Here is a 12,768-nt window from a genome sequence, read left to right on the forward strand (position 1 = left end):
GTTCAGAAGGCTATACACCAAAATGCTAAAAGTGGGTGTGCCTTTGGGGGTGGGACCCTAAGTGCCCTTTATTTCCTAACTGTCTGCACATCTGCTGTGACTGTTGACTTCTGTGAACCATCAAACACACTGCGCGAAAGAGATGAAAGAAGCCAGCGTGTGAGGGGAGTTACTCCTTTCCCGGGCGGCTTGGGAACAAGACGCTTCCTAACCCAGGAAACCAGGGATGTAATTCCAGCAGGAGCTCAGCTGGACCCCGGGCGGCGCTGGGCGGCAGGAGGAATCTGGGGGACCTTGAAGGGTCCTGCCCTCCTCGGGCCTCTGACTGCTGCCCCAGCCCCTCAGGAGGGTCTCAGCAACCCCTGTTCAGAACCTCCCAAGAACGGGAGCCCAGCCCCCGAGGGCCCAGAGCCATCGTGTCAGAACCACCCCGCCCCCGACTCGCCAGCGAAGGCAATCGTCTTGGGGTCCTCGGTGGGGACCGCCTTTTCCCGGGAGCACAGCCTCCACACAGCCTCCCGTCTTCAAGGTCACCTTGAGCCTGGGCTGGTTCTGAGCAAACCGGTCACTCTCAAAGGCCTGAATGCCCCCAGCCTGTGCAGGCCCAGTGGTCAAGGCGGTTACATTTTCAGTAACAAACGGGAAGGTGGTCTTTTCTGCTTCCACCGTGGCCGGCCAGGCCCACCTGTGAACTCGTGGGACCGAAGCCCCAAGCATGCCGGTGGCCTGCCCCCTCGTCCGAGGCCTCCCACCGGACCCCCGCCCAAGGCCACCCAGCCACCCCCACAAGGCTGTTCCTGCCGCCACCCAGCTCCGCCCCCTTGTTCCCCCGGAGCCCAGCCTGGACCCCGAGCAGCCCGTGGCATCAGACGGGCCAGTCACCCCTCGGGGGAGCCGGGCACACGCTCCTACAAGCCTGCCTCCCAGGCAGCTCACGAGCCCCACAGGCAGGAACCCCCCAGGCCTGGGGTGCGTGGCTGACAAACAAAGACCTCCTCTGCCCAGGTTGGGGGGCGGCCACCCCCAGGACGCCCCGACCCTGACCCAGCTGCTCTCCACTGACCAACCAGCTCCCAACACGGTGAAGGCCCCAGGACGGAGCCTTGGGACCGTGGCCGGCTGAGTGGCCACCCTCCCTCTGACAGCTTGGTGTGGCCTGTTCTCAGTCCTGGACAAAAACAGACAGCCTCAGCGTGGACGATAGCCCTGCAGCCGGCGTCCCATCCGAGGGCCCACGCCCAGCACCCAGGGCTGGGGAGACGCTGACCCCCCAGGCAGCAGCCCCTCCGTGTCCTGCTGCCGCGGGTGCGGTGTCCACGTTCTGCCCAGTGCCCAGCTCAACAGCCTCTCAGGGCCTTGCCCTTCACCTCTGAAGGTCAGCCCGCCTCTCCCGGGGGGCCTGCCGCCACTGCTGGCGTCACCACCAGCCAGCGATGGGAAGATGCCGGTCCTCGGACGCGTTGTCAGCTGGTGGTGACGCCACTGTCTGCCCGTGCAGTCGCCCTGCCCTGGAAACTGCGTTCTGGGAGATGCCAAGTTTCCTTCTGACCCTGCCCACGCGAGCTCGGGTTTCCTGTGACCTGCCGCGGATGAAACCGCCCTGACGCACCGGCGGGAGCCAGGTGCTCGCGGGCCATCCAGGGCCTGGAGTCTACCCGCGCGGCGGCAGAGAAGGCGCAGTGACAGGAAGCCTGGGGAGGCCTGTAGCGGCCCAGCTGGGTGCCTGAGGCGGGCCAGAGGGACGCGACAGGGGTCTCGGAGTCTCTCTGTGGAGCTATGGTTCTGCGGCAGGTTCCTCACGTGAGCACGGCACTGCACCCCGGGTGGTCTGAGGCCTGCGGCTCCAAGTACAACTTCTCAACTGTGTGCGTGCGGAGATTTCTGTCTGTGTGTGTGAGTGTACAGATATGCATCCGTGTGTACAAACACACACGTACGTGATCTGCACACCTGTGCGTGTACCTGCTCGGTGAGAGTATTTTGGCATGAACACGCGATGAAATAGGCTTTTTGAAAACCCTGGGATAGAGAAGAGCCTGCAGGGCAACAGAGCCGGCCGCAGGGCGTGGGGAGGAGGGATTTTGCGGGGGAGGCCTGGGGTGGGGGGGCGCTTCGGGGCATGGACCCCCTGGTGCTGACTCACCACCAGTGAGAGAAGTGTGGGCGCCAGGTCATGGGAGGAAGGAGAGGGCAGAGAGTCTGGGGCGGAGTCAGCCCAGGGCAGGGACTCCAGCATCACAGCAGCCCTGCTGGGGCCTGACGAGTTCCACGAGGAGCCTGGGGGGCAGCCAGCCGCCATTCTGGGCCACCGAGACCCCCGTGGTGGGGAGAGCAGGTAGTGGAGGGAAGCGGGGGCATGCAGGACGGACAGTGGGCGCTGTGGCCACGGAGAAGGCAGTGACCAATCACGGTGGCCACGAGGGGACATGGGTCCAACCTCAAGAAGGGTTGCCAACGTTTCAAGAGCGAACAGGAGTCTGAATCTTTATGCGGCACCTCCCGATTTTTCAGTGTTGGTTTAAAAAAAGGTATGGATGTGAGAGCTGGACCTAAAGAAAGCTGAGCACCAAAGAATTGATGCTTTTGAACTGTGGTGTTGGAGAAGACCCTTGAGAGTCCCTTGGACTGCAAAGAGATCCAACCAGTCCATCCTAGAGGAGATCAGTCCTGAATATTCACTGGAAGGACTGATGCTGAAGCTGAAGCTCCAATACTTTGGCCACCTGATGCGAAGAGCTGACTCATTTGAAAAGACGCTAATGCTGGGAAAGATTGAAGGCGGGAGGAGAAGGGGACGACAGAGGATGAGATGGGTGGATGGCATCACCGACTCGATGGACATGTGTTTGGGTGGACTCTGGGAGTTGGTGATGGACAGGGAGGCCTGGAGTGGTGTGGTTCATGGGGTCGCAGAGAGTTGGACACGACTGAGCGAATGAACTGAACTAAAAAAGTTTAAAGCACCAGCCTTACTGGCTAAGTGGCAGACTGGGACTCAGACCCCGAGTGGATCCAAATCAGTGAAGGGCAGGCCAGGTTCCCTGGGCAGGGGACCCTGCCGCAAGCAGGAGGCAGGGGCCAGCCCGCCCCATCTGGCCACCCATCCCAGATGGTCTCTGTTCTCAGCTCCTTCCAATCAGCAGGAATGACCTGGCTGCTAACGGCTTCAGGGACCCTTAGGAGCCACTCCCTCCCAGGGAGAGCTCGCGTGGTGCAGGAGCGGGGCTCTGTCAGCCCGAGAACAAGAGGGGCTGGCGCACTGGTACTTCGTTGTCTGTTGGGGTATAAACCGAGGGCCCTGCCTCCCCTCAGAGACGGACAACAAGAGGCGTCAGCCCTCAGGGAGTGATAACGGCACAGGAGTGGACACTTGGCGGCAGGGTCAATTCTGAGAGACTCCAGCGGGAAGAGGAGAGGGTGGGATGACTCAGAGCAAAGCACTGAAGCACGCACAGTGCTCCACGCGGAATGAAACCAGCGAGAGGCGACGTGCAAAGCCGGCACCCAACGCCGGGGCCCTGTGACAGCCCCGAGGGACGGAGTGGCGGGGGGGGGGGGGGTGTGGGTTCAGGACGGAGGGGACATGTGTGCGTGCCGCGCGTGCTCAGCCGCTCAGTCGTGTCGACTCTTTGCGACCCCGTGGACTGTAGCCCACCAGGCTCCTCTGTCCATGGGGATTTCCCAGGCAAGAATACTGCAGTGGGCTGCCATGCCCTCCTCCAGGGGATCTTCCCAACCCAGGGATCAAATCCAGCGCTCTCACACTGCTGGCAGATTCTTTACCATCTGAGCCACCAGGGAAGCCCAAGAATACTGGAGTGGGTGGTCTATCCCTTCTCCAGGGGATCTTCCCGACCCAGGAATCAAACTGGGGTCTCCTGCACAGCAGGCGGACTCTTCACCAGCCGAGCGCCCAGGGCAGCCTGGACACGTATCCCTACGGCTGATCCCTACTGACATACGGCAAAAACCGTCACACCACTGTAGAGTGTCACCCTCTAATTAAACGCATTAATTTAAAAAACACGAGGGAGACTGTAATGGGTTGACAAACACGTCTCTTGTTTCTCAAGAGCACGTGTACAAAGCATTGACAGCCAAAGGCTACCCTCCCCTCTAAGCATAGAACCTGCTTGAACATGAGACGGCTGAGAGAGAGAGAGCCGGACTCTGACACCATTCAAGCACCTGGATCATGTCATGCCTGAAATCCAGTTCCGTTCAGTCCTGTCGCTCAGTCGTGTCCCACTCTTTGCGACCCCATGAACCGCAGCACGCCAGGCCTCCCTGTCCATCACCATCTCCCGGAGTTCACTCAGATGCACGTCCATCGAGTCCGTGCAGCCCCTCAGCTATTCTGATTACCGGAGCTAATGACTGTCCGTAAAGTGTGCCCTGGGTCAAAGCCAGTCTCTGTCATCAGTAACCGAAACACTCTTGCCCAAGTCATACAGAAGTGGTGGGCGGGGCAGAAGGCCGGCCCCTGACCGCAGCGGACAGCGCGCAGCCTCCTCTCCAGGCGGGCGCTGGACAGCACCCCACCCCCAACACCCCCATGTGTCCCCTCCTACCTGGAAATAGTGCAGGAGGAGGCCTGCTCCAGACAGCCCCAGGCCCGCAAGCAGGAAGGGCAGGGCCACCTGGCTGCCGATGCACCAGGCGGTCTCCCCGCTGAGCTCAGGCCCCGGGGGTGTGGGCGCCGCCCTCGGGCTGTCGGCGCCGCTCCGCGCGCTGAGGGCCTGCAGCAGCCCCAGCTCCTCGGGCCGGCGCTGGCGGGTCTCCATCGCCGCCGCAGGAGCACAGCTGGGCCCTGACAGCCTCGACCTGGGGACACAACCAAGAGAGACAGAGGCTGGGTCTTTGGGGAGAACGAGCGGGTCCACAAACCTGTGCTGACCAAGAAGCAAAGACTCGGGCATTTAGGAGGGGACGTGACTCCCAAACTCACAGCTCTTAAATAATTACGAGGAAACTGTAGGTATGCTGACAAGCTAGAAAACCTCGATGAGATGCACAAATTCCTAGACACGCACAGACTAACTGAAAAAAAGATTTAATGTAGAAGGCCCGTCACAGAAGGCTGGGCTAAGCGTGAAAACACTCTGATAAAGAAACTTCCAAGGCCAGATGACTTCAGTAGTGAGTGTCAGGGGTGCAGGTTGGGAAGGAAGTAGTATAACTGCCTCCACGTGGAAACGGCGTGTGCTGTACACAGGAAACCCTGAGGAACACGCACACATGTACCCGTGTGTACACACACATGCACACTCGCGCACACGCACACAACTATTACAACTCATAAACAAGTACACTACGGTCGTAGGATACAAAATCGTTACATAGAAGTTGTTTTATTTCTATACACTGGCAACAAAAATCCAAAAATTAGGGAAACAGTTGCAGCTGCAATAGCAGCAAAAGCATAAGCTACCTAAGAACACAGTTCACAAAAGGAGTGTAAGACTTTGACGCTGGAAACTGGAAAATACTGCTGAAAGGAAATTTTATAAAGCCAGCAAATGGAAAGATATTCCATGTTCACAGGTCAGAACCCTTAATACTGCTAAGCGGGCAATATTTTCCAACTGATCTACAGATTCAGGGCGATCCCTGCTCAAATCTGGCCTATTTTGGTGGAAATGACATAATGACCCCAGACTTCATGTGGAAAGGCAAGGGACCCAGGACCCTAAACAGCCTTGGGGGAAACTGTTCTGGTTAGAGAGCACGCACTTGAGTTCAAGACTGAACTATGAACTAGAGTGAACCAGGCCACATAACCGCGGGGCAAGACTGGGAATGCAGGCCAGCGAGCACGGCTGAGAATCGCCGATGAAGCCACACACCCACGGCCAGCTGAGTGTCAACAAGGAGGCCCGCGCTATTCAATGTGCAAACGAAAGTCTTTTCAACAGCCCCACGGTGCTGAGACGCCACGTGCATAGCAGTGAGTGGATCCTTACCTCAGATCATATACACAAAAACTAGCTCAGAACGGCTCAGGGACCTAACCTAAGAGCTAAAACCGCGAAACAGGAGAAAACATAGGTGAGAACACGGGGCCCTTGGATTAGGCTCTGGTTTCTTAGATGTGACATCTAAGGTACAAGAAAGGGGCTTCATCAAAATGCCAGAGCCTGATATTTCAGAGAACTCCATCAGGAAGAGAGGGGATGTTTCCAACCATATATCTGATTAGGGTCTGGTTTCCAGAATACAAAAAGTGCACAACTCAACAATAAACCCAACTTAACTCCTTGGAAGGAAAGTTATGACCAACCTAGACAGCATATTCAAAAGCAGAGACATTACTTTGCCGACTAAGATCCGTCTAGTCAAGGCTATGGTTTTTCCAGTGGTCATGTATGGATGTGAGAATTGGACTGTGAAGAAAGCTGAGCACCGAAGAATTGATGCTTTTGAACTGTGGTGTTGGAGAAGACTCTTGAGAGTCCCTTGGACTGCAAGGAGATCCAACCAATCCATCCTAAAGGAGATCAGTCCTGGGATTTCTTTGGAAGGAATGATGCTAAGGCTGAAACTCCAGTACTCTGGCCACCTCATGCAAAGAGTTGACTCATTGGAAAAGACTCTGATGCTGGGAGGGATTGGGGGCAGGAGAAGGGGACGACCGAGGATGAGATGGCTGGATGGCATCACGGACTCAAAGGACGTGAGTCTGAGTGAACTCCGGGAGATGGTGATGGACAGGGAGGCCTGGCGTGCTGCGATTCATGGGGTCGCAAAGAGTCAGACACGACTGAGCGACTGAACTGAACTCTGGCATAGGGGTTGACTTCCCCAAAGAAGATTACACAACAGTCATAAGCAAGCACGTTAAAAGATGCTCAGCACTAGCCGTTTGGAAAATGCAGAACAAAACTACAGAAGATGCCACTGAGGGCGGCATTTTCAAGGGTGTCCCATGTTGATAAACGAGTCGGCATGCGTTCCTTTTCAAGGCTGAGTGACATCGCATCATGTGGCTGGATCACAAGTTGCTTAGCCCCTCGTTCTGGCTGTTAGGGCTAATGCGGCCCTGAACATTCTCGGGCAAGTCTCTGTGTGGACAGGGGCTTTCTGTCCTCCTGAACTGGACATTTCAAAGGGCAGATTTTTGGTGATTTTACATCTCAGCAGAAAGTATATATGAATCACTTATGAATTAAGGTCAAGAAGCAGAATGCCCCCAGCCTCCCCAAACCCCGAGCCCCTCTCTGAAACACCGGCTCCCCACCAGCACCCACACCTCCGCGCCCTGCCCTTAGCTCCCCCAGCACTAACATCAGGTCTGGGCCCAGATCACTCACTGGTGCTCGTCCACAGCAGGGGGGCAGGGCCACTCCTGACCACTCACAGGGCTCGAGATACTGGACCCAGTGGCCTCTGCTTCAGGGAGCCCCGGAACCCGGGGCCCCAGCTCCGCCTCCCCACACACGCGTGTCCTCGGAAGAGTCACATTTCTGTGCCTCCGCAGGGTGGCGAGGCGGTAAGGGAAAGAGGTGACCTGCATCGCAGGACACGTGGCCTGCCCGCACCCCGGCACAAGCTCTCGGAGGCTCTGCGGTTTCAGGCCAGCGCTCTTTATTACGACCTCAGGGGAGCGCCTGGGGGCCCTTAAAGGCCGGCGGCGCCGGACCCACCCGGGCGCTTTCAGATCCGCGACGGGGGAGGGGCGCGGGTCTCAGAGCGGCCTGAGCGACAGCGCCCTTCCCTCCCTCCCTCCCTCCCCCGGCCGGGTCCCGCGGACCGAACCTGCAGCCCCCAGCCCGCCTCTTCCGCGCGCGCGCTGCTCCACCCTCCCTGGGCCTGGACCCGCGTGCTGCCCGCTCCGTGCACCCGGCCCCGGGCCTCAGACCCCCGTGCTGACTGCTCCGTGCACCCCGCCCCGGGCTCAGCGCCGCACTCACCGGATGCCCTCGGCGGCGGCGGGAAGCGGCTCGGCAGGAGGAGCAGCGCGGCCGCCGGGGCCACCGAGAAGGCGGGACGGCGACAGTCCACCCAAGCCCCGCCCAGGACCCAGAGTCCCCGCCCCTGAACCTGAGTTCCCGCCCCCGAACCGGAGCCCCGCCCAGGGCCCGAGTCCCCGCCCCCGGACCCGGAGTCCCCGCCCCTGAACCTGAGTTCCCGCCCCCGAACCGGAGCCCCGCCCAGGGCCCGAGTCCCCGCCCCAGTCCAGGGTCCCTCCGGTCCAGTGCTGCCCTCACCCCGCTGGCCGCGCGGACCAGGACTCGGGCGGGGCTGGGGGAGGATCGGGCCCCGGGCGGGAGCTGGGGAGGGCCGGGCCCCGGGCGGGGCTGGGGGAGGGCCACGCCGCAGAGCGCCTTCCCCCTCCTCGAGCGGTGACGCCGGGTCCTCGGGACTCTAGCGCCGAGACCCGCCCAGCGCGGGGGTGGGGAGGGGCCCTCGGCCGCGGCGGACGTGGGGAGCCGGTCGGCCCGGGGGAGGGGCGTAAGGGCCCACCTGTCCCCGCCGGCTCGTCCCGGAAGCGCTCGGGCGGCCTGGGCATGCGCTGACTGCGCCTCTTTTCCCCTCTGAATCCCGCCCCGCACACATTTTTGATTTTCCTCCTGCAGTGTTTTCAAAGCATCCAGCAGACCTGTTACACCTGGACATCAGTTCAGTCCCGTCGCTCAGTAGTGTCCGACTCTGCGACCCCATGAACCGCAGCACGACAGGCCTCCCTGTCCATCACCAACTCCCGGAGTTTACCCAAACTCAAGTCCAAGTCGGTGATGCCATCCAACCATCTCATCCTTTGTCGTCCCCTTCTCCCGCCTTCAATCTTTCCCAGCATCACGTGTACATAAAGTCTTTAGTGGATAAGGCCAGTTTTCTCAGACATTCCCATAAAATCAGCATCATATTGACAAAGTTGACAACACCCAGCGGTTCAGTTTTCCCCGATGGACTCAAAACTGTCTTTTGACTGTGGGCTTGTTCTGGCCGAGGTGGAAGGAAGGATGAGAGACGCCCCCCGCCTCAGGGAGGGTCTCAGGCGCCACTCACCTGCAGGCTTTCCTGGGAGCATGCCCAGGGTGGAGCCAGAACGTGGCTACCCTCTGCAGGGAGGGGAAGGGTGCAGCCCGGCCCCAGTGACCCCTCGGGGACTGGAGTTTCGGACCTCCTCGCACAGGAAGCCCACCTGCCCTTCAGTGCCGCTGCTCAACGGACCCCCGGAGCGCATAGCTGCCCCGCCTCCTTAGGGCTCGGACCCCCACCCCCCCGCCCCGGAGCGCACGGCTGCCCCGCCTCCTTAGGGCTCGGACCCCCCCGGAGCGCACGGCTGCCCCGCCTTCTTAGGGCAAGGCGGGACCGGGGAGTGTCAGGCGCTCGTCCTCGGCCTTCTTCCTAGCTCCTCGGAGGCGTCTTGGCCACGTCCCTGTGCTATATTAAGGAGGATATTTTTGCCTCTCGCACCATGAGTCCCCCAGGGGACTCTGTGGGCTCGTCCTCAGGTTCCTATCCCCAGAAAGAGCTGGTGATGAGCATATCTGGGAGGTGGGCCCAGGAATCCCGGTAGGACAGTGCAGGTTGGGCAGGCAGGGGAGGCAGCTGTGGGCCCCCGGAGCTCAGCCCTGTCCTGCTGGGACGCTGGGGACCTCAGAGCACCCCCATTCCAGGCCCTGCACAGCTCCCGTCCTGCCTATCCCTAAGTGAGGGCTGGTGTTTCCTGGACTGCAGTGCCCTGGACCTTCATGCCAGGCGGGTAGGTGGCTCCCCCCTGGCAGAGAGCCCTCCTGGGAATCCCCGAAGGTCCCACGGGTCGGCTGCAGGGGTGCAGATGGCATAGTGTGTGCTTCCCGGATGTCACCGCTGACCCCCAGGGCCCCCTGCGAGCTGATGAAGAGTCGCTGCACCCACCCAGGGCCACGCCTGAAGAGGCAGAGGCAGGTCGGCTCGCTGTCTCCACCGGCCAGCTCTGTGGAAACTAGGTGAGCAAATGCAGGACCACCCGCTGGTCACCCAGGGTCCAGCTGAGAGGTGACCGCTCCATGGGTTATCTGGCTTTGGTGTTCAATTCATATCACATGTATATATGAATCAGTAAAATTCTCAGGAATGAAATTTGTTCTCTGATGACCCTGAAAACACGTCAAGGCCCTCGCATTTCCCACCTCCACCCATGAGGAGACGGGCCTGCTCTCCAAAGCATCCTGCAATGCTGGCTCAGAGGTGCGGGGCGGGGGGTGGGCCAGAGGTGGGGGACCCCTGCCCCTGCCAGAAGGCTTCCCAGGGCACGCAGGCAGGGGTTTTTCTCCACCCTACAGGCCAATTCCCAAGCAGGAGGACTTACCTGCCAGCAGTAACAGGGACTCAGGTGTGGCCAAACTGCGGATTCCTCCTTGAGCTGGGGTGTCAGGAGCAATGGTCAGGCTCCCAGGACCCAACCTGGGGAGCTGTGGAGGGAGCAGCTGCCGGGAAGACGCCTCAGGGCTCTGGACCTGAAGGATCGAGGTGGCAGGGCCACCACTAAAAATAGTCTCACAGGTCTGGCTGACTTCACGTTGCAGAGAGGCTGGCAAAGGAGGAGGCCTGGGGTCAGTGAGAGCCTGGGCCCTGGCGCTGCCCCAAAGGCAACGCCCTGGCATGGAGGTTGGCAGGGTGTTAAAAAGATGAGTGCCAAATGGGCTTGTCGTACGTCGTCAGTATCAGCATCTGTGACAGTGTGACTTATTAGTAAGACACACACTTGGTTTTCGTCTGCGGTTCCCGGCTCCGTAAACCCTTGGAATTCCCTTTGGTGAGCGGGATGAAAGTGTTTTTTGTCCTGCAGATGAGGTGACTCAGGGAAATCTTACCCAAGAGGAGGGGGGACCGGCTGCCAGGGAAGCCGCTGTGTGACCAGAGCTCAGAACCAGGGTCCCAGCCCCTGGCCTTCGGGGAGGGGAGAGGCTGGAGGTGGGACCAGTTGCCAGTGACAAGTCAGTTATGCCCAGGAAGGAATCCTCCAGAGAAGCCCCAGAGGAGGGGCCCAGAGAGCCTCCGCAGGGGGGAGACTACAAGAGAAGAGGGGGCCTGGGGAGGGTGTGGGAGCTTGGGATCCCCCCCACCTGCCACTGTGTCTCTTCCACCTGACTGTTCCTGAGTCACAGCCTTGTACTGATATAAGGAAAAAACCTACGATCTAGCAAGTAGAGTTTTCCTGAATTCTGTGAGCTCATCTGGCAAAGGAACTGGACCCGCAGAGGGGCTGTGGCGGGGTGGGCTGCGGGGTGGAGGGAGTCGCTCTGCTCTGCAGCCGGTGGGTCAGGACCACACATGCCCACCTGAGGCTGGGGGCGAGGAGAGCCTCACAGGGCCACACCCTTAACCTGAGGGGGACCCCCAGCTGGTGTCTGAAGCGGGGGTCTCTTGGGGGGAAGTCCCGCTGCGTCCAGGGAGATGGGAGTCAGGACTAGCTTGAGCTGACCCAACTGGTGTCTGAGAACCGCTGGTGTCTGGGGTTGCCCTCCACACATATTGGCTGCAGAACCTCTGAGCGTGGACGCGTGAACGTTCAGAGCATGCTGTGGCGTGCCTGTGCTAGGACTGAGCCGTGACACGGGTCACTGAAAGTTCTGAGCTGTGCTGTGCGCTGTGTAGCGGCTGTGCGCAGATCCGCGGTGGGCGGTGTGGGCCTTCCCCTCCTGGCGGGAAGTGGCAGCTCAGCCCCGCGATCACTGAAACTGTGAGCTCAGCTCAGCCAGATGAGAGCATTCTGATGCTGGTGATGTTTGTTTACATTTTTCTCGTCTTGCCTTAAAATGTGGATTTGATTTCATCACCACCACCCTGTGTAAGACCATATAAGACGGTGGTCACCACAATTTTAGGAGGACTAATGCATTTCAGAAGGACTCGGAAGATGAATTTCTTTCTCTCCTCCAGGAAAGCGAGTCTGTTTCTGTCCCACGGACGCCGTGGGTCAGGTGGCTGGCCAGGTCTCCTCCTCCTCATGGCAGCCGGGACCCTCTGACGCTTCTCCAGCTTTAGAAGCGGGTTGAGTTTCCCCGTGGGTGTCTCCTGCACACCCTCCCACCACACGCTCTCTGTCCTAGTTCATTCATGAGTATTTTAACAGAATTATTTTTCTAAACTGCCTGGAATGCTTCTGGTAACACCATGAGGATAAACACATTTAAACATTATACAGAGTGGGGGCAGGCTCACTCTCCCCCCAGGACAGGCTGCTGGCGGGTCCCCTCTGTGACGGCGGGTGTTCAGTGGTGTCTTCCCACCTACCCAAACCCCTGCTACAGCCGCATCTGCTTGTTAGGAAAACTCCCATCACGGGGTCCATGCTCGCCCCAGGGGGGAGAGCCTGAGCCCCCCTCAGAGCTGGGCCTCAGGACGGGCAGGTTCCACGCCCCCTGGAGCTCTGTCCACTCACGGGGCGCCATGACCACCACCCGGCTGCAGAGGAGGCTGGGAACTCTGCCCGCTTCAGGCGCCCCTGAGCCCAGGTGAAATCTGGGAGCTCGGCAGGAGGCACAAAGGCACACAAAGCTAGAGGCCAGTCTGGGCTCCTTCCTGTGGGATAACAGGGACTGTACTCGGGCCCCTGCCCCCAGGTCCTGGCAGTCAGCCCCCAAGCCCCTGCCATGCCCAGAGTGACAGGAACACCAGGAGCATCTGTCTATTGGGCAACTCTGGGGGCTCCTGGTGGGCTGCTCACCAGGAAGACCCAGCCAGGGCCAGGAGCTCCAACTCTCAGTTCTGCCCCAACCCCATCCTCCAGAAAGGGGAGACAGTCAGGGCTGGAGAGGCAGGCCACGCCCCCTCAGA

The 12,768-nt window shown here is 59.9% G+C and overlaps 1 protein-coding gene across 10 annotated transcripts in view; it reads right to left on the reverse strand.

Annotated features, from left to right (window-relative positions):
* The window catches only part of SLC41A3 (solute carrier family 41 member 3), a 23,534-nt gene extending 13,087 nt beyond the window's left edge, over window positions 1-10,447 (reverse strand). For 3 of the 10 annotated variants that reach the window (XM_069560684.1, XM_069560678.1, XM_069560682.1), the window contains exons 1-2: window positions 7,311-7,588; window positions 4,572-4,824 (exon numbers count right to left, since the gene is read on the reverse strand). In XM_069560684.1, coding sequence (XP_069416785.1) covers window positions 4,572-4,824; window positions 7,311-7,513 — 456 coding nt within the window. In that variant the 5' untranslated portion in view covers window positions 7,514-7,588. Of the gene's footprint in view, window positions 1-4,571; window positions 4,825-7,310; window positions 7,679-7,910; window positions 8,025-10,297 lie in introns of those variants that run through there. The other 7 variants (XM_069560681.1, XM_069560679.1, XM_069560677.1 and 4 more) reach the window with 6 other exon arrangements.
* Window positions 10,448-12,768: the final 2,321 nt, after the last annotated feature.

The sequence above is a fragment of the Ovis canadensis genome, chromosome 19 (assembly GCF_042477335.2).
Source record: "Ovis canadensis isolate MfBH-ARS-UI-01 breed Bighorn chromosome 19, ARS-UI_OviCan_v2, whole genome shotgun sequence".
Taxonomy (NCBI): domain Eukaryota; kingdom Metazoa; phylum Chordata; class Mammalia; order Artiodactyla; family Bovidae; genus Ovis; species Ovis canadensis.